The sequence below is a fragment of the Pagrus major genome, chromosome 20, assembly GCF_040436345.1.
Source record: "Pagrus major chromosome 20, Pma_NU_1.0".
Lineage (NCBI taxonomy): Eukaryota > Metazoa > Chordata > Actinopteri > Spariformes > Sparidae > Pagrus > Pagrus major.
Genome location: NC_133234.1, coordinates 1765797 through 1787823, shown reverse-complemented (window position 1 = coordinate 1787823; position 22027 = coordinate 1765797). Strand labels below are relative to the sequence as shown.

The following is a 22027-nucleotide window of genomic DNA, read 5'->3' as shown; positions in this document are numbered from 1 at the left end:
TCTACTTCTTTTTACGTGCCCTGCTCTCTTTTCTTCCATGCAAACATTTTATATAATATTGACATTAAGAAAATGTATTGTAAAGTATTTCAACAATCCTACCCAGGTCATATATCGTCAATGAGGAGCTGGAACAAGCTGGTACTACACTATATCTGTGATACAGTGAGGAATAAGACGAATATTAAAACCTGAAGGCAGCTCAGAGGAAAAAGGGAAAATGTTACAGGTTAAATTGTCAAACAATTCAAAACTGCAAACACTTTGGGACTCTTTGGGACCACTGATGGAAATCAAGTTCAAACTAACCAAACAAATCCAGTGAATAATAATAGAGCACCCTCTGACCACAGAACATTTCATGAAAATTCCCCAACAGGGTTTGGATACGTAATGTCTTAACTGATGAGGCCAGTTTAACCTTTGTTTTTCTCAAAGCTGCTTTTCTTTATCATATGTGGTAGTAAACGTCATCTCTTCAAGTTTCTGAGTATTGGTCAGATAGAACAAGACACCTTAATGCAATAAGGCTGCAACTAACATATTTTTATGATCGATTAATGCGCCAATCATTTTCTCTATTAATCGATTAATTCATTAAAATTAATAAAATGCTCATCATAATTTCCCAGAGTGTCTTCAAATTGCTTCTTTTGTCCAAAACCCAAAGACTCTTCATGTAGTATCATTAAATGGCAAAGAAAAGCAGCGAATCCTCACATTTAAGAAGCTGGAACAAGCTGATTTTGCTTAAAGGATGCTCAAAATGATTGTTTGATCATTAAAATATTTTAATTAATAAGTTTCTTATCTGAAATGCATTACCTCTGGCTGTGGAAAAATTACAAAGGGGATGTTTCACTATTTTCTGACACGCTATAGGAAGCATTAGGTAGTAATTAACTGAGAAAATAATAAACAATGGATATTGTCACTAGCACTATTCTTTGTCATACTTTGTCCATTCTAGGCTGATCCCAGTTTTTGCTCAGACCTGTAGTTTGAATTAAGTGGAATCTTTATGCTGCAGCATACAATGATATATTATATAATGTTTCAGATTGTGTGGCAACAGTTTTTGTTTCAACATATCAAGTCCCCTGCACACAAAGCCAGGTCAATAAAGAACTTGACAGTCCTGCACAGAGCCCTGACCTCAACCCATCCAACACCTTCAGGATGGACTGGAACACCAGGTCTTCTCACCACACCACAGTGTGCTCTCAGAAAGAGTGGAGGCTGTTACCGCAGCAGATTAATCAGCATGATTTTGGAATGAGAGTCAACAATCTCATACAGGTGTGGTACATAATGTCCATAGACTCCATTTAGTTATCCACATGCTTTTGGTCATACAGTGTACAATAGGGCTGTCGAACATCTGTTGAAACTAGGGGGGAAAGGTTCATTTAGGAATAAATCTAAAACCTGGAAATAAGTCACCTCTGGTTCCCTCATATTAAAGTCAATGGGTTGTCTGAATGGGTTTTTTTTTTTTTATCTGTTTGGGGTTTTTGGTTAGATACCTGAAATAAGAGTGTTACCACTTGTTAGCAACGGCAGCCGCTAAAAAGTGTGTAAATGAGACTACAGAGGTTGTCGGGGACATTAAACGTCATCACAGTGAACACGGAGGCTCATCTACTCACTAGTCCGTCTTTACAGGCCCACTTACAAACTATTCTGACTCTGACTTTACAACTTGTACATTAATCAGTTTGAGCCATTTTACTGCAACAATCCAAGGCTCATTTTCGGGTGAACCAGAGCGATGCTGACTTCTGGGTAAGCCTACAAAAGTACGACTCCTCATCGTCACACTCACCTGTTAGCTTGCCACCAAAGTGAGACAGCGGAGGCACTACAGACGAGCAGAGTGTACATACTTGTCTGTTCAAATTGGTTCAGACTCCATAGATTCTTCTTTACCTTTTCATCACGCGTCGTCCCGCCGCCCTCACCACCTCCTCCGTCTCTTGGCTGCATTTCCAGCACCGTGCGGAAGAGCTTCTCTGATGTTTGTGTGAGGAAGCCAATCTCAGCATTGGGATGAAGGCCGTACAGGTAGGGAGACTCAGCGGGGAGCGTGTCGTCAATGTACTGCAGCAGAAGAAATCCACGTCAGAACTGTGTTGAACCTTTATGTCATCAGACATCTAAATGCAGATTTATTGATTTCTGTTTCAATGCCAAATTCAGGATTTTAAGAAAGTTTGAAATTCTATGAAAACTTTGTCTGAGATACATGGTCACAATGGTGTTTCTTCTTTCTTTTTCAGGTTTTTGACCTGAACAAGATAATAGTTAAACACTAACCCTAACTTACCCTTAGATTCTTTTACATTAACACCATAAAGATTAACAACTCAAACTGCTTCCTGCCAGAAAACCACCAAAGCCGTTTTCCCTCTCATGTGTTTCTTCTAAAGTACTGCTGACAAAGGGAAAGAATGGAACGATATGAATGACGAGATATTTCTGGGTGAGATTCAAACACTCAGGATCAATTGACAGACTGTTAATGACCATAACAGGGGGAAGGAAATGTGGCGTTTTCCATCTGCTGGTCCATAATGACTATCAATATGCTTTTAAGTTGGTGCAGATGAAAGTGGAAGCTCCAGTGAAAAAAGGCGGGTTTTTGTGGGGCACTTACATTAAATAAAAAACGCTCCTCTAATCATAATGTCCTGATGAAAGTTTTGATGGGAAATGTATTGGCCTTTAATACAGAAACACTTTGTAGTCGGCTTGTTTGATCTCTTCTGTACTTGCTGGCTAGCTTTTGCTGATTGCATACACCTGTATATTGTTGAAAGAGGAGCAAAACTGCTGAATCACCCTCCGTCTTTGTGCCTATCCAACCGTCTCCACTCCTAAATATACCGTTTGCTCCAGATGGTTGTGAGTGAGGCGATGGCCTAACAGACCCCTGGGGACCCACAGGCCTTTACAGCCCCTGATCTTGGGCCAAATCTCAACCACTCAGCTCTCAGCTTGGCTGTGTGGTGACAGCCAAATGTAAAACGTTCCAGCCCTTCCCACTGGAGCCACTGTGACAGACAGGATGTGCCCGCTGAGCAGCACCCAGACTGAGGGAAAATTAAATACAAGTTGTACTCCCCACTCCCTCTGCCTCCTCGGGGACCTCGTGGGGGAAATCTGGACTGTCTGCAAGAATACATTTTCTACTCCTTTTCATATAAATATTGTCAGTTGTCAGTTTTTCTTAAGGGACACGGGTGAAGTTGGTTCCTGCTCTAAAAACATAAAGCATTAAATAAAATCAACCCCTAAAAACAACCACTCCAGTCCATGCGTGGCCTTGCTTCTTTATTCATTTCTGAGACTGATACTTAACATGTGAGCCTTCAACAGCAGTTGACACAACAACCTACCTCATTTAACATTTCACCCCGTCAATCAAGGTTTGTGCTCAATGATAAATAACAACACATGACAGATGAGGTGAAGCAGTAACCTGATGCTGCCTGGAGCTGTCAGGAGCTGTGTATAATGTGCTTTAAAGCAAATCAGGTTCCATCAGGTCAACATTATTAATGCTCATCACACAGGGGATGGAGCTTATGTATGTTGTTTACTTTAAGCATTTGAAATGGTTAACTACCGGGGCAGCATGGTTCAAGCTGTTGGAGCCCATTCACACAAGAGAGGTGCAAAGCCAAATGTCATTTGTGCATCTTCATTAAATAAGCAGTGTCGGACGCTGGCTGACGTAGTGACTCAATTACAGAGGCAGCTGGATTCGCCTGATCACATGATGAAGTGATCTCGCAAATCGATCTTGCCAGGCTTCAAGCTATTCTCTACTGGCAGAACACACAGTGGTTGAACCAATCAGCATCCTTGGAGGAACTACTGGCACCACTGTTATTTGAAAACAACCGGTGCTTCAGGTTAGTGACTCAACCCACAGTCGTCAATGTTTGTTTTTACCATTTTCCAGTGACAAACTCTAAAATACCATTAAGAATACCTCCAGAACAACGTATTGTTGTCCTTGATACTGTGTGTGTAGGTGATAAAAACATTCACACACAGATTTTGACTGATGGCAACTTTAACCCTAGACGAATGCACACACATCCTCACATGACCAAGAGCAGTTTCATACAGTTCCCTACACACATCATGCATACATGAAGCAAACATAAGCATGTACTCTAAGTCGTTAGGCTCACGCAACTTCAGTTCAGTCAATGAATGGATAGAGGACAGATAGATGGCTGCTAGCACAAAATGTATTCTTCACACTATTTTCTCGTGCATGTATGAACATTTTGTGTGTTCCATGACTCATCTGGCTCCACTTGATTTGACTTTCTTGCCTTTCAACTTTCCCTCTTAGATGACTTTGTAATCTCCGTTTGCTAACATCCAAGTTTGCCAGTCAGACTTGCTGGCAAACTCTTTCCACCCACAGAGCAGCTCCACCTCAGAAGTATTTATATAACTGAAACGACAATCTGTTATGTCCCAGGGACCCATATGGGAAGAGTTTTATTGTTATTGATTTAGCATTGAATTGTAGAACTCCACACTGTACACAGCACATAGTGAAAAAACTTTTAATTATAATGATTCAATTTTTGCGATATTAAACCACCATTAAGCTGCTGTAGACCGCATATAAGCCCCTTTGGGGCCCCTGGTCGCCCCTGGTAAACACCTAAAGTAATCATACTATTTTCTTGCATTGTAAGCATGGGTTACATTGTATTTATTACCAGCATTCACCCTTTATACTGTTTTTCCTTTATGTGGCTGCAATGACTTTAGTTGGCTTTCCATGTAATCTTGAGGCTAGAAATGACCTGTCTTGTCTGTCTCACCTGGTGGTAGCTGTTGTAGTCCATGTTTCCAGGCAAGGGGAAGCCAGGTGCTAGGTACAGCTCTCCCTCCATCATCTCCGGCTTGATATACTCCTCCAGGTAGGTCCGACACAGACGTCGGTCCCAGTCGTCCGTGATGTGACCCCCGTACATGATCTCACCGAACAGGTAGCGCAGGTCATCAAACGGCACCTGGGATTCAGACACAGAGGGGATGTTGCTTTGCTGCAAGGTGGCCTGCGGTGTTTAGCTGAGGTCACATGTGTTTAGATTTCCAATTAAGATTACAAATGGTGTTCTTTGTAATCCTTTGCGCAGGAATAAAAGAAAAACAGAAAAACATCTACCTTAGGATTGGCTTCCAGGTAATTGTAGAGGACATTGATAGAAATGGTGAGGTCTCCGGTGTTAAAGGGGTATGATCTGTTCCAGCCCTGAGGACCAAACTTCCTCCTCTCCGCCACCACTGCATGGAAGTAGCACAGGGCGAACAAAATGCTCTTGAACTCATTCTCACGTGCACACATTTCCAGCGTGTCCTGGAAAACAAAGAAACGCAAAGAGTTACACATTTAAAAGTACGGGTGTCACATCTTCATATCCGAGATTGATCGCAATGAGTTTGCAATTCCAATCATCAAAATCAAAAGCAGGATCAGCAGTTTTTAAGACAGCATCAGAGATTTGGGGTTTATTTTCTTTTCAAGAAGATCCTTTATTGATTTGATTGGGAAGAGGGTTCACTCAGAACAGATGAGACAAATAATTAATATTTTATGTTGTTTATTGTTGAATCTTAGAACAGGAGCATTTTTTGTTGAACTGGAAACTTAAATTTTTGTGAATATTATTTGAACTCGCCAACCCTGACCTGCAAAAAGCCACCAGAATAAGTCAAGGCGTTGTAAAATACCCCTATTTTTCCAAAGAAAATGTAAATGCCACTCGTCAGGGCATTAAATCAGTGATCTGTTGATCTTTACAAATCCAGATGCGATAGTCTAGCAATGGCATATCTGTCAGTGCTGAAAAAAAATATGTGAATCTAAAATCAAATTGAATTGTGACCTTTAAAATGTAAATGAAATCGGATCGGGGGTTTGGAGAATAGTGACACCTCCATTTAGAGCACACACCTCTTAAGCTGCATTGACGGATCCACGTCGTTGTCATACAGGTAAAAAGTTGTGCCAGGCAGCCCTGTGATCTCTCTTATTTTGTCAAGTCCCCAGCACTGTGCCGCACTAACAGACACACAATGAGATGACTAGATTGCAATAAACGCGACGATGAGATTCCCTTTTAATTGTCACAACTTGTCAGGCGCTTTCAGCCTCCACCCGTCTCCTGGGCTCATTATTCCAGACAGGCAATAAAAAAAACTGGAAGTAAATGGCATTGTAATCTCTGGGGGGAGAGACAGTTAAATAAGCATGCCAATAACCCCTATGGAAATAAGAAGGCTAAATTCTCTTTATTCCAGCATGTGTCATGCGCTGAAGGCCCTTTCACTTCCCCTGGTGCAGTGCCCTAGGGAGCTGACTCCTACGACGCACATACAGTGAAGCCTGACTGCCACACACACACACACACACACACACACACACCCACCCTATTTAGTTAATATTCTGCATGGTACTCCTCTGCTCAACACAGCTGAAAGAGATGCATAGCCTCCCTATTCATGACCTGTAGACTGGAGGGAGACGCAGTCAGATCGCACAGTGAGAGACACAAACACACATATGCATGCATGTGCACTGAAAAACACACCTGAACAGACAGAGGCTCAAGATTAGCACCAGTGTATGTGTGGGTCTGAATAACTGGAAAATTTAAAAGATAAACTGAATCGATCCGTTTCAGCAAACAGGCAAGTGCAAATCTATAACAGCTTACTTCACAACAGTGCTACGCAAGTGTTATCTCAGTAAAAACCTAAACCATTTGGCCAGACGTTAACGGTAGACCACCCAGGCTCCTCTTCTTACAGGCGAATGGAAATAAGCAATGGAGCTGTACGTATCTCCCAGTGAAAAGGTCAAGAGGAAAGAAACTGTCATTTCTGTGGCTTAGCGCTGGCTTTAGCCACGCGGGTGGGCTATTACAGAGAGTTAGCCTAACATTGATTAGCTTTCACTGAGTACACATGACTGGAATATTCCCCCCATCCTTACTTCAGTGGACCTCCCAGTGGCTCTGCATAAGGCGGAGCTCACAAGCACGTTGCACTTATCAGGCAGATAGACATCGGCAAATTAAGGATTGTGGGAATGGACTGGGAGGAGGCCGAGCACTCAGGTAATGGTGCGGGGGAGATGCATTGGCAGTGAGCTAATGGTGAAGCTTAGATAGAGAGGAGAACTGATAAGGTAGAGAAAAGCTGAGAAAGTCCACTGCAGCGCACTGATCCATTCTAACAACAGGGGCTGTGGGGCGGTCAGCGAGCTCGATGTTGTCCGGTCACTCTCCGATAGCAAACACAAAAAGTAGCACATTGGCTTTGTTGTGACCTCTGTCCCGTTCCTGCAGACCGTCGCCACACAAATGTTTAATGTTAGCATGTGCTACGTACAAAATGTGTCCGCTGAGGGTCAGAGGCAATTCCAGGGTGAGTGAAAGTTCACTCTCGCCATCTGCTAGCTCCCACATTTCTGCAAATTGGCAACTTGATGAGAAATCTGGAGTGAAAATTGGCATGTGTCGTCTCAACTGCCACTCATGGCAAACACGAAAATGAGAAAATGAATGTAATTTGTCACTGGAATATAATTATGAATATGCATTGACTTTGGCAGCAAATTAAAATCATATTTGGTTTAGTTAAGGCTAGTTTTAAACATGTATTAATTGATTTTCTTTTGGCCCAGGGGGCAGCAGAGTGGGCTGTACACTTTGGAGACTGATTATTGGCCTGGCTGATTATCAAGGCCGATATTCAGCATTTTTCCAATTATAGGTAACTGTGTTATTTGTTTCAGACTGACGATAAAATAAATGAATTTAATCAAATACAATACTTTGGCTCTGATGCAGCATTCTTTGTCTGGCAGTAGTCACACTTCTAAGTCAACTTGTCAAATAAATCATGAGTGCAAGTATAAAGTAGCACAAACAAGTTTATGATACATACATGTTTTAACGTTTTAACCAGATGAACACCACTTTATGACTTTTGAAGAGGTCTACCTTAGAGGTAAGAGGAAGAAGAGGTAAAAAGCCAACGTATGGCTATAAAGGAACTGCACTGCAGTCACATGACTTTAATGTCACCACCTCTAAGCTTCCTTCTATACTATACTATACACACTTTACTATTAACTGATCCATCTACAAGTTGTAAAGTCAGAGTTAGAATAGTTTGTAACTAAAATGGGCCTGTAAAGACGGACTAGTGAGTAGATGAGTCTCCGTGTTCGCTGTGAGGACGTTTAATGTTCCTGACAACCTCTTTGGTCTCATTTAGACACTTGTTAGCAACAGCTTTTTTTTTTTTTTTTAAAGAGACACTATGTAGTTTTGGAGAAGAAATTCAAACTCAGAATTTTAATATTTACAATATTATTGAGGTAATAATACAAACTCAGAAATAATGTAATTTGTCCATAAGTGAATAAACAAGCTGTTCTCAGAGGAAAATAAGGTCCCAGAACACTGTTTGAAGCTAGAAAGGTGGCAGGGTCCGCCACATATAAACAAAGTAAAGCAGTATAAATTGTGTTGTCCTTTAAGGTCAGTTTGTTTATTCAGGTTATTCAGTCATGAAAACAAAGTTTGATTATTTAGTTTGTTTAGGCAGAAAAAAAAAAAAAAAAAAAAAAAAAAATCAGCCAATGAAGATCTTTCTCTTATTAAAGGAATAGTTCACTCTAGAGTGAACTATTCCTTTAACATTTCTGCCCCAAAGCAACATAGTGCTCCCCTAAGACACATGTGGGGTATTTGCTGATGTATTTTATGTTGAAGAGCAAAATGTGAAAATTCTAACTTATTTCCGTGTTTTCTGAATCATTGCACCACTGAAGAGTCATTATTAAAAGATGACCTCTTGGATGACTTCACACCTCTGGGTGAATTACCTGGTTGAAGTTGTCCAGGGCCTTGTGCAGGTTGGCGTGCATGCCAGTTGGGGGTTCATTGGTGATCTTGATGGAGTTCTCGAGGATGCCCTGTGGGATGATGTGACCCTCAGGGGTGGAGGAGGGCTCAGCGCTGACGAACACCCTGAAGTTCTCGTTGCTTCCCTCCGCGTGCTGCTCCAGGAGTTTCTCTAACGTACCCAACCAGCGAGCCACCAAGTGGATGTTCTGCCGTCAGACGAACAGGAAACAGGATCAGCAGGTTTAGGGTTAAAAAGGAGAACTGAATGTTACTGGTTGGGGACAAGTTGTTAGGCAAAATTAATTGTCCCCTGTGAGGGTAGAGAGACTAATCTACACCCAGATAATGTTTTCTGTTGGATATCTGTGAAAGTATGGGCTTTAATGGATAACACATAATAGCTTAATAAGGTACTTGATGCTGGAATTGGCTGTATAATTTATGTTTGTAATGACAACTAGCAAAAAGGAGCAATTAAATGTTGCATATTCTCCTCTCTTCACTGTGACTTTGATGTGGCACCAAATTAAATGGTACATAGCACTTGAAACCCATCTCCAGGTTGCTGACATTAAGCGACCGTTCTCTGGCGTAACTTCAGCCTGACTTTTCTGCATATTCATCTCTCGGTGCGGCAGTGCGGGCAGTGGAGCTGACGTGTAGTATCGTACAAGCGTGGATGAGCTCAATTTTCCATCTCAACTGTCCTGACACTTACAGGATATCCTGTGAATGATAAGGAGTCAGCCAAGCCCCCCACATCTCACCATGCAGCACTGCCCATTCCCTAAATCTAATTACAGCACTAATAACTCCAGTCATTAATTCATAAGCCTCTTTACTTTCTCATTTCCCTTTGCTCTCCATATTTAATCTTCCTTATGATGGCTGAAGTTAGCCCTCTTTTCCGAACGACGGGACATGACAAGGAGCGGAACGTCAATTTTTGGGAAAGTCGCTGAAAAAACAAAAGGAGAGAAAAGTTTAGCATTCTGTGAGAGAGATGCCCAGGAGGAGCTTGAAGCTGAGAAGGGGATAAGTAAGTTTGCCTCTCGATGCCTTAGAGAATAATGAATGGTATACAAATTAAAAGTCTAAATTCAAGCGCTTTTTCATCAAGCCAGAGTACAACCCTTCCTCTTGGCATGTAAATAGTTTGGCAATAAAGGGAGCCAACAGAAGAAGTGAGAGACTGCCTCAGAACTTGTCACTGTAATGAAACCATTCATCCTCTGGCTACAGGGGGAGAGGAGGGGGAGGAGCGGAGGGAGAGAGAGGGACAGACCAGCAGGCGGACAGACAAACAAACAAGACAGAGGAGCAGCCACTATTTTATGGCTTTTTAATTAACTTTCAGGTGCAACATTTTTTGTTCCCTCAACGTCGTCTTGATAAGGGCCTTCCAGCCCCTGTGATGACTGCGCTGATACTACATCAAAGAGTCACCTATTTACATAATAATATAAAAGTTGAATCTAAAACCCATTAGAAGACACCACTGGCAAGGTCTTTGATGCATTGCTATCAAACACAACCTGAGGGAAAACACAATGGCACATCGAACCGCCTGTCACGCACACACACACATAAACACATGCAGGTGCACGCACGCAATCTTTTTCCTTTTACACACACAAAAACACATTCGTCAAGGAGCAGCGCTGAGGACAGCTGCACAGCTGGGCTCCAGTTCTGAGGAGGCGGCCCTGCAGTGGAGGAGCAGTCAGACTCCAGACTGACGTAGGAACACAGCGAACAGGACTCGGGGACAAACAGGACTGCCGACACTCCGCGGGCACTGACAGCATGACAGACTGCTGCGTCTAAATTTAAAAATGGTGCCAATAAAATTCACAAATATGCTGCATACAGTTGAGTGTGGGAGGTTTTGAGGGTCTTTACTGTAATACAATCACATTTTATCTCAGGCATACACAAGTTTATATTTGTAAGTTTGTTATGATCCGTCTGTCATTATGTAAAGGCTGAACAGGTTATCATTGCAGGGATAGCTATGAAAAATAACCAAGTTGAAAAGGTATTTCAGGTAGGCATCCAGGATTCAGAAACTAAAAGTCCCATTCATTGTCTCTATAAACCTTGTTAAATGGCATTCGGAGCTCTTACAAGGCTTGAATGGAAATGAAACTGTCTAAGGTGAGCCATCAGTACAACAGATGACATAAGATAACATTGTTCTGTTTTTTTTTTTTTTAATAAAAGACAAACAAATTGCAGCTATAGCTCTTATTTGTGCCTGACCAGCAACACAAGATTGGATAAGGCTCATGTCGATTGTATTATAAGACACCTTCACTGTACTCAACTGACGGAAATAAAAATGATTTCTGAGAAACAACATTTAAATAGTTTAAACTGCCATAACCAACAAAGAAATGATGTCATGCTTGCATTAACTGATTGACATTAGCTGTGTCACGCAATGATTGACTTACTCACCAGCTGTGTGGCTATCAGCTGACCTTAACGCGCCACATGTCCATAACGTGACACTTCTCCTTATGGGCTAACACACTGATACCATGGCTGCTTGCTGATGCAGCTCCCTCCACCACCCTGATTTCCCCCTTACGTGACAGACTTTCAGTATAGTTTGGAAAAGGTGTTTATGTATTTATTTATTTACTAATAGTTGTCCAAGCGGAATCTTTTGTTGCTGCTCCGATTCTATGAGAACTGTATGAAAGACCAGAGCTTCACCACCAAATCTGAAGGTATAACCATCTTATATAAACGGTAAATTCTTGGTCAAAAGTTTTTCGGACTTAAAGCAGCTGCAAGGAACCATCGCTTTGTGTTGACTCTGGCGGCCCCTGTGGACAAAAGTGGTAAGAGCAATGTCTCATGTAAAAATCTTCTGTATAAGTACTGTTCATACACGGGTCACATGTAATCCTTCAGCCAACAGTTTTTAGTTCCTCAGTAATTGTGTTGAGAAAGCTATCGATCACATGATGTTACATAATCCAGTTGTTCTGCATGGCATCCCATCCATGTAGGTCAGAAAGGGTCACCCCTAAATCAATATTTAAAATAAATCTCCAACTCTCAATGTAAGACTTCAAAAAAGAGGAATCCACGAATGACTTACAGCTTCCTTACAAAGTGTAGCGAAGCGAGACGAGAGGACATCGAGGGAGCATTTTTGTCAAATTTTCTCTCTCTCTTTCTCTTGTTTCTGTACTTCTCTTTCTGCCGCCGCCTGCAAATGGGGTGGCTTTAGCAGTAAATGCGTGGAGAGGATGGCGAGTTTAGGCCACTCGATTCCTGCCGCCTGGCCAATGCGGGATATTCAACTCCAATCTGCTCGATTGATTGCCTCTCCATCTCCCCCCTCCTCCTTCCCAATGGGCCGCTTTCAAAGTTTCTGCATCTCTGTCTCCCAGGCCCATCTGAGCAGGAGCTGCTGTTCTGCAGTATAATTACCCGTCAGCGAAGGGGAACCTGCCATTGACCCGGCCCTCCGCTGATGGAGCCGGGCCTGGCAGCGGGAGAGTAAAGGTGGACTGTGAGACGAGAGGGTGGGGGTTGGATAGCTTGGTGGATAGCTGAGATGAGGAGGAGAGGGAGCAATAGCAGGTTTGTTGGAAAGGTGGGAGGACGTGAGGATTGATAAAAGGGTGGATGTAGTGTGAGAAAATGATAAGACCAAAGTATGAAAGTTGGTGGTGGAATGAGAGGGTGGGAGGAAGAAGGAGAAGATGGAGCATTATATCAGGAGAAGATACTGTCAGTAAAAACAGGAGAGAGACGACAATGATACCTCCCCTCCCCTCCGTTTTCCTCAGTGGCACAGGGGTGGCTCTCAGCGGGCAGACAAACAGACAGCTGATGATAAAGTGAGTGGGAGGTTTGTTGCCAGGGGGACAAGGCCTTTTTAAGCCTATCGATCGGGAATCTTATGCAAAGGTAATTAAACAACTGCTTGTCTTTGCTATCCTGGGTCTGGAGCAGAGAGTGATGGCGTTTTTTTTAGTTTTTTTTATTTCTACCAGCTGTGTGATTTAAAAGAAAAGGGTGTCCCGCAGTGCCCGGTCTGCGGTTCATATCTGTCGATACTTCCTATTAGAATTCCACCAAGGTTTCCACTTAAAATGCAAACGCCAGCCTTGCCCTCCAGATAAGAGGAGAACAGACACCGCGGCTGTAGATATTGTACTGTATAATGCCGCGACCGTTTCAGTTAGGAAATTTCCGCAGAAAATTAAATTCACTTTTCCATGCAGACAAACCTGGGAGGAAGGCAAACATTCAATTGTGCGTGCAGTGAAAAACAATGTGATAATACACCTCATTCACAACATGCACAGATAACGGAAATGCCACCTAAAACCACTTCAGAATGAAAAATCCTTGAAACAAAATGAAGCCTGTATTCATTTTGCAAAATGTGTTTTAGATGTGTGTGTTTGTTTCCATGAGTGTCTGTATGTCAGTTTTTATTGCAGCTGTATTGTTGATGGTTTGGCACCTTTAATGTGAGGTGGATGAGGTTTACCACGCGCTGTAGGACAATTTAGAGGGAGCCAGAATGTTTTAATAATCATACTGAAATGTCAATTTATACAATTCATGGTGTTCAAATACCCGACTATAATTGGATCTACCCAATCTGAATGTTTTCATGAAAACATATTAGGTTGGTGTGTAGGCTCTCTGTGAATGGTGACTATTCTGTATGTGGTGAGCGTAAAATACACAGCACACTGTACAGTATGTGTGTGCGCATATACTGTACCTGTAATATGACCCAATGGCCATTTTTAGCTGCCAAATCGAGGGCTTGTTCAGCTATAACCTCTTGACCCTGACCCAGAGACACATTGTGGAAGTTCTTGTTGTCAAATGTGTATCCCAGCTTCTTCCCTGAAAAAAAAACAACACACAAGTAAGATTTCAAACAAAAATACCCCTTGGACACATTGTTCAACCCCTAGGCTTCAAAAAGTAGTCATATTTTAGAAAAATTTGCTTATTTGAGATGTGTTGTGCTAAAGTGCTTGCTCTTGCTATCTTTTTATCTATGGCTTCTCCAATGCTGTTTTTGTTTTCAAGTTCAAACGGCCTCAACGCTTGGTGCGCTAGAGTTCAACCAGCACTGCCCTAAACACAGCAGTAAGCCCAGCGCAAATCACGTCCTGTCTGAAAGGCCAGGTTAAGTTACTGTTCACACTGAGACGCGTTGCTAGAAATGCGTCACAAATTAAAAACAATTAAAAACATGACTCCACAATGCAAGGTGTGGAGTCATGATACTTTTCCCATTAATTGCATATGGCAGCTGGTTGTGGATGCAGCTCCACTGCACAGGTGCACAATGCTGTGTTGAACAAAAGTTTTTTTTGAGGTGACTGCGCCTGTCGCAACAAGTCTCCGGGCGTAGAAAGCAGTTTTTCACAGTTAGCTAACTGTTTGCTAAGCACTGTGTTCTGTTTACGCACATGCCAAGTGCTAATATTGTAGCTTTGGAGCTGTTGTTTAATTGAACTATGCTAGCTGTATCCTCTCCAGTCTCTGTGCTAAGCTAAGCATTAAACAACTAAAAGTGATCAGAACATCTCCAAACAAGTTTCAAGTTTTACTCAGTGGACTGAATCATCAGCGTGTCGGACTGAATCTGTAGCTTTCGGGGTAAAGCTAGCAGCGCTGGCATGATATTGCATGTTACTTCCTGAGCTCCCAGGTAATAAAATCAATATGAGGTAACTCTATGGCAGACAGGTAGATAAAATACTGAAATTACCTCTGAATTTAAAACAGCTAAACACTACCAGGCTAATGGTTGTATGAAGTCTGTTTAGACACTCGTGTGATCAATGGTCTAAAAAATTAACAAATTAAATACTACAACTGTTTGGAACTCAGTGAGATTATAATGCTCTCATTCTGACCTGATGAAGATCACAGTGGGATCGAAATATTGTCTTCTGTGGCACTCAGTGAGTGTGCAGGCATTGCCTTTTTTCAGTGTTAGTGATCTTCCCATCCAACATCCATTTGATAAGCAAAAGTGACCAAACGTTTTAGTTCATAATCAGCAGATGGTCCATGACGCAGCCTTCCTCGCTTACCTTGAATCTGCCTATTGAAATCTAGCTCAAACAATACAATCACTTTTGTCTGTTTCATTAAAACTCCAACCTGAAACCAGGCAGATAGTGAGGTTTTGTCTCAGGAATATTAGTCCCCTGCAGAGCATAGAAAATCACATCGTCTATCTAATGAAAATCTAATTGAAGCCCAATACCAACGAGAAACCCAATAGTCACAGCTATAATGGAAAAGCACCTCTTTGTGGTACAGTGTAATGTGTCTGCTGCTTCTCCTCACCACCATGCTCTCTCTACCGCAGCAGCCATTGGTTACTTTCAGCTTTGATGTGATTGACTACACTCAAAGTGAGGGTGTTGATAATCAATAATCACACCCCTTACAGGCAGTTCCAGCAAGAGTGCTCCCTCTTATCATATTAGGAGGGGATGGTGGTTTCCACACAGGGCAAAAGGTCTGTCAGTTTATGACTGGTTTAACCACCTGCTGGTGCCTGGAATCTAAAATACTCCTGCATTCTGGACCGCAACAGCTGCTTTTGACTGGCATGTTGAAAAGAAATATGATATGGATTCATTTGTTCAAAAAAGCAAGCAAAAACAGAAATCCTAGAAACTCAAATCAGACAAAAACAGTCAATCAGTCATGATATTGAAACACTTGAATGCAATTATACTGACTCACAATATGTATGGTGACTTGGTTATAGGAGAAACACTGAGGAAATCTCTTTGTTCCAGTAAACTGATACAGTCCCTGAAATCTGAATATTTCATAGAGCTGACTTCAAATACCCACAGACTGAATTATTTGGCAGCCGATTCAAAAGTGTCAGGCTGTGATGGTGCCCCGTTCCAGGTCAGTACAAAAGCTTCAACTTTTGGCATATTTGTGGTCAAAAATCAAAACAGCCCGTCCTGCTGCCATCCGCATTATTCATACAGGAATGTAAAGTAACTCTAAAGCCAATGACATTTACTTTCTGCTGCCCCTAATACACCAGTGGTGTTGTCTCATATATTCCTGACCTTTAGTATAATCCTTTCAATCTACCCAGAGCCTGTTGTGCATTGGCAGTGATGGCTGATATCACAGCAGAGACACATAGCAGCTGTGTTGGGATGACTGCTGTTCTGTCTGATAATCCAATGCAGTAGGAATCAAAGTGAAAATCATGCATGCAGGTATGCCTGCACTTGACTTCAATGGGCTATTCCGCCTAAATCCCGGATGTTCCCACGACAAAGCAATGAAAGATAAACTGGCAATATGTACGCTCTGATAAAAGTCCACAACACACTCAGAGGATGAATTTTACAGCTTATTAAAGATAAAACAAGGAAGAGTGTTACCATGTTTCTCCACATCCTTCAAAGGGTCAACTCCAGGAGAGAGGATGAAGAACATGGGCGTAGCTGGACCTGACTCTTCAAAGGAGACGGCGAAGTCCAGTGATCTGCCAATCACGTACTTACTCCCCAGTTTCTCCTCTACAAAGTCTCTGCAGGGAGAATATGACTCAGTTCTCCTCAACATTTTCTTATTATGTTTGACCGACAAGCTGGATGGCTTGAAGGGTGGGAATCTTCTGTAGCACAGTGAATTATACAGACAGCTGCTTATAGAAAAAAATATTAACTCCAGTCACGACTGTGTTGTCAGGGGCTTTTTTCAGACTCTCTGAATTGAATCCATCAGCCTGTACAACGGTAAGGAAGAGTGAACAGTTACTTACATATTTTCCGTATGGAAATCATGCTGGAATAGAATATTTGAAGATACAAAACTCACATAAATCATATTCTGATGGAAGACTTGCAGCAATTAAGAAACTGAATTTCAATGTTTTAATGATTTTGGCAGCAAACACTGATGTTGCTGGCAACAGTAACAATAAACAGCTTTAATCATGTCTGACACAATCCACAAATCAATTACATCGAGGTCTACATCTTAACCAGCTTACTTAAAGCCAATATCAGACTATTTTGACAGCAAAAGGGCTCCTCAGATTTTTGTCATCAAGGCTCCATGCCGCCCTGCTATTAACACCTGATCTGTATTAGGATACATTGCCTGAATTACAACATCCAATCAAATGACCTGTTGCTAATCAGCACTTCACGCTCTAAGTTCTGCCCATATTGTGAATAATATGAAAATGATTTATGCAGAACTGAAGGTCAATAAATAGTGTGGTGATGTGGAATATTCTTGACGAGGTGTTTAGTGTCCAAGAGAAGTGTTACAGATGGAGACCAACAGGCCAAGCCATCTGTAGGCTACTTTTTGGTATCCTTGCTAACCTAGCCAACATTGCTTATACTGTTAGAGTGAGTTAAGAGGTTTGCTGCCCCCATTGGTGACCATTTCTTTAGATTTTGTCTGTAGTTCTAAAGCTTGGCAGCTTGAGCTATCAGCAAAAGACCGAGTAAGATGACATCATCTTGTTTATTTCCTTTAAACCTGCATTAATTGATATTTTTGGCCAGTTGGAGCCGCATTAGCATTTCTTTAAAGCTGTGGTTCCTGCCACCTGATGAATGTAAAGGCACCAGTATACTTAATCAGAACTGTTTATTGAACAGTCATACGGCTTCAAAAGCTTCCGAACCTATCTTCCTACAACCCTGGTGTTGTAAAATGACTATTGAACATGAACATGTTGATGAACATGAACATTTGAACCTTTTCTAACAGTTAAAATGTTAAACATATGGGTAGCTCTTGACATTGCTTTATTGTATCCATTTTATTTGTTTTAATACCAGATGATATAGAAGATCTCAAAGTAGAGATTGGGTGTTAATAACAGGTGGACGCAGGGTCCGATGTCATTCGTAGAGGGCTTTCGTCTAATAATGAGGCTCATTGATTGCACCTGCAGAGCTGTGTAATTGCTGCTACTTCTCAGCGACAGGCAAACACAGCAGCAGTGAGCACAGGAGCTCTGTCAACTCAAACTATAGGCCAAAGGTTAAGATGTTTAACCTTTAGCCTTTAACCAAACAGCACAGGTCAGTAAGATCCTTCAAGGATCAGAGAGCAAGGGGCAAGCTATGATTTCACTTCTCACCTGACGGCGTACGTCATGCGGTCAGGCCTCAGGGCCCTCATCATGCACAGTCTCTGGAGTGAGGTTTTGTTCTTCCATTCCTGTGGGAATTTCTCTTTTTCTGGACACTCAGACTCCACAAACTTCTTCCAGCGTTTGGCAGAGCCCTCGATGTCTCGGTCCAGGTTCCTGAACTCTTCTATGGAGCACAGGGACTGGTGGGTGGAGAGAAAATAGTGATTCATACAGAAAACCACTGTATTTTTTTAAAGTGCTGCGGCTCTGTGATCAGTGATGCACATTAAAGTTTTTGACCACTTCAGAAACATTTCACAATACGCAGCAAAACATCTGACTTTGTTTGCAAAAGTTGGTGGAAAAAAAAAAGAGAAAAAACAGAAAGGAGTGCTTATCTTCCCTCACGCCTATATAAATAATATTAATTCAAACGGAAATGCTGAGTAAACATGATCCCTTTCATAACGGGACGGGGGGTTGGGGAGGACAGAATATGCTTCCGTTGCAGAACCAGTAGGGGTTCTGTGTGACGTCCCAGCTGACAGACGCCTTATCTCATCGGTGGAGAACAGCAGTGTCACGCAGTGCAGCCCCCAGCAGGTACACTACCTGATGGGTACACACACACATGCAGTGTGTATGATGTCTCATGTGAGTAGGGTCCTCCATCTTTCCCATAACGGATAGGGAATGCATTGATTTAAGATTACGATGGTATGATTAGCCTGTGGAAATATCCCAGCTTCAATGTTTTAATGCATTGATTTATTTCACAACACTACGGTTGTATAAAATCTTTATCTTTTCATTTTTAATTAGAGGTTATATTGTATTTTTGTACCCACTACATTTCTTTCTTGTTTTTTTTGCTGTCTTTCAAAACAGAAATAATACAGTGACCAAATAAGACTGTACAAAATACGCAATGAATAAGAAATCTCTGTCTTTATGTTATTCGCATATCTCACGAGCCGTTCATCACGACCTACTTCACACTTGGCAGGTCTGATGCTGAGGACCCAAGGAAGTGCAGTGTTGATTTTGGTGCAGTTTGGACACACAGCACGTTCAATTTTAATACATTTTGAATAAAGGGCGAACACTGACTTCATGGCTCTGCAGACTGAAGCTGGACTCACCTGATCCCTCTCAAAAAGTCAGGTGAAAGTGCAGTTTTAGTAAAAATGAAAGAAAGAAATGTAAAACTTCTCTGATGCAGGTGTTATGCCCTTGAGGGAAATACATGCTGTTTTGGTGAGTGTTACTTTATAAACGGTGCAGTGCTTCTTTTCCTGCTTTGTTGCCATTAGTTTACTGACTGAAAGCTCAACTCTTAACTCCCCAAGACCTGTAAACACACTTTAATGAAAATTTGTTGAGTTACCCTTTAATTTTTCCTACCAACTCAGGGTTACATTATATTAATAGAAGTAACCTTCCACTACAATAGTTATTTTTTTGATTTAGTGTAATACTTTCACTTGAGCATTGGTAGCTGGATGGTGACTGCAAAGATGTTTTGCAGATTGGATATCTGTCTTCTTGAACAACCTGGTCATTCTTTGTGTAACCAAAATGATCACATAAAAACTACTTTAGATGTTTTTTGACGACACAAAGCTTCAGTTTTGGGCCCCTTGGCCATGGTTAAGCTTATGCCCCTCCAAAACACAACTGAGGGGAGTCACTCTTAACATTCATAACTGACGTTTTAAACCATGGTTAATAGTGAAATTGGTTAATTGCTGCATCCCTATAGCAGACACATCCAAAACCCTTGTGAATCCATTAAATCTACTTTTCCACAAACGCTCACCACTGGGTGAGTGTTAAGGTAGAGGGACAAAGTGACTCAGCACATTCAGTTTGCTTAATTACCACAGGCAAGTGGTAACCTCTCAGGGCAGATTTGAATACTCTGGGTCTCATGGGATTCCTGCATCGCTAAAATCACCAAGAGGGCCAATCAATCACAGGATCTTCTCCTTTATAGCTTTCCAACTGATAATGTTTCCATCCGCGATAAGAAAATCGAGTGACAGTCTTTGGGGCCTTAAACATCCACCGTAGATTGAGTGCAGTTGGGAAAAGGTTGTTTCCAAATCCTCAGAGGGGTTTAGGTTAACATAATATTCTCGGTGGTACAGATTGAAAAATGCATGAGCACGAGAGGCTAAAAAAACATGCTGCCGTTAGGGCTTAGTTTGCTGCTAAACTGATCTGACAAGAGAGGGAACCTCTGCTGCTTGACGTCCACAGGGCTGCATTTCCAGACGTCTGTTCTTTAAGAGGAGCTACGGGTGTGTGCAGAGTTTGTTCTCGTGCCCTTTCAATGTTAAAACGCACCGAGGTCACGGAGCTAAGCTGGGCCTTGGAGGATCACATGCTGTCAGAGCGGAGGTTTGGGTGAAAAGAGAAAACAGACTTCGACTTTGCTGCCAGCACTTTTAAGTATGTTTAAGGCAATACCTTGAGGGAAATAGTGGATTTCAGTCATGCCTCTCATACAAGACAGGCTGAAGGAAAACTTTGTTTGGAAAGACAGAGGAGTCAATTAAATCTTTTATTAGTGGAGACTATTTTTCAAGACTTCAGCACTGAAGGGCATCCAGGATGGGATTCTAAAGATAGAGCTGATGAACCAATCGACACTCTTCTGCACTTCTTTTTAACACATCACTATGAATCTCAAGGGAAGACTTCTGTCTTTACAAAAGAGCTAACTATTTTGGGATGGTATGAACAACTTCATTCTGCAGTTTCGTACAGATCTGAGCAAGAAAGTTTTGTTCTATTTTTTTGGGAAATGAAACTGTTTCAATTTACAGTCACACCAGAATTTTAGCCAGCCAATTCACAGAGATGAATGTTATATGAATGTGGAAAATGTACAGAAAATGTATATTTTGCATCTTTGTTCTAAACTCGTCACCAACTCTCTCCATAGGGGATGGTAGAGCTGGATGTGCTGGCAGCCTCCACTTCTTTTATAACATCAGTGGATTTTATTTGTAGAGGTGACGTACAGTATGTCTGTGCAGAGCTTTCTTGTAGAAGTAAACTTTGGTGAACTTTGACATGAGAACTTGCCACTGACTAATTGCAAACCACTGGTAGGGCTGTCCTTTGAGGGGATGGGAAGCCAGAGAGTCCAAATGTAGAAAGATATCATACAGTACAATTTGATGCTAATACAAATCTATGATTCTTCAACAACACAATGCAGATTATGATTCCATCTGTGTTGTTTTGTTGTCCTGTGGTTGGCTGTTACAGATCTGGTCTCTTAACTTATGGTAAAGCAGTTATGGGTGGGTGACATTCAAGTTGCTTATGCTTCTGTCATGAATTCATGATTATTTTAGTTCATAAAGCCGTTAAAAAGTGATTAATAAATAATGTGTTGAAAAGGTTAGATTGATTAAAAACATTTCTACAACAAACCATCTAAAAGTAATGCCTGGTGAAGAAATGTAGTGTTCTTTATGTAAGATTGTATGTTAATGTAGCCTGTTTTGTTAATGTCATTATGGAACATGTTAGGATGCCATGTGATGATGTCATGTCAGTGTCATTGTGGAACCAGTATGGCTGCAGAGGAAGGAAATACGGCTTAAAGATAATGTCATTTGTTTTATATTGATGTGTAATGTTTGTTGATGTGCCCTTTATATGCACAATGCTGATACATTTTCACTCATTTTATTTGATGTGTTTGGGTCATTTTTATCGATGGACACTAACTTTAGAGACTTTAAAATGAGTGACAGATGTATGTTTTGAACCTTTTATGTCTTATTTCTTATAGTTTTCATGGTGCCTGGTGACGAAAGACTGACAGAGAGAGCTAAAATAATATGTCAGAACACATCCGTAGGATGAGGTCATTATTTCATTGGACCGGTGCAGCAAACCAAATAATTGATGA

At 41.5% G+C, this 22027-nt stretch overlaps 1 protein-coding gene across 4 annotated transcripts in view; it reads right to left on the bottom strand.

Annotated features, from left to right (window-relative positions):
• dnah9 (dynein, axonemal, heavy chain 9) overlaps positions 1–22027 on the bottom strand; it is a 174669-nt gene that overhangs the window by 11339 nt on the left and 141303 nt on the right. For all 4 annotated transcript variants that reach the window (XM_073489481.1, XM_073489483.1, XM_073489484.1 and 1 more), the window contains 7 exons: positions 18103–18296; positions 16379–16527; positions 13714–13841; positions 8933–9160; positions 5201–5392; positions 4854–5045; positions 1930–2100 (listed from right to left, as the gene is read on the bottom strand). In XM_073489481.1, coding sequence (XP_073345582.1) covers positions 1930–2100; positions 4854–5045; positions 5201–5392; positions 8933–9160; positions 13714–13841; positions 16379–16527; positions 18103–18296 — 1254 coding nt within the window. The remainder of the gene's footprint in view (positions 1–1929; positions 2101–4853; positions 5046–5200; positions 5393–8932; positions 9161–13713; positions 13842–16378; positions 16528–18102; positions 18297–22027) is intronic.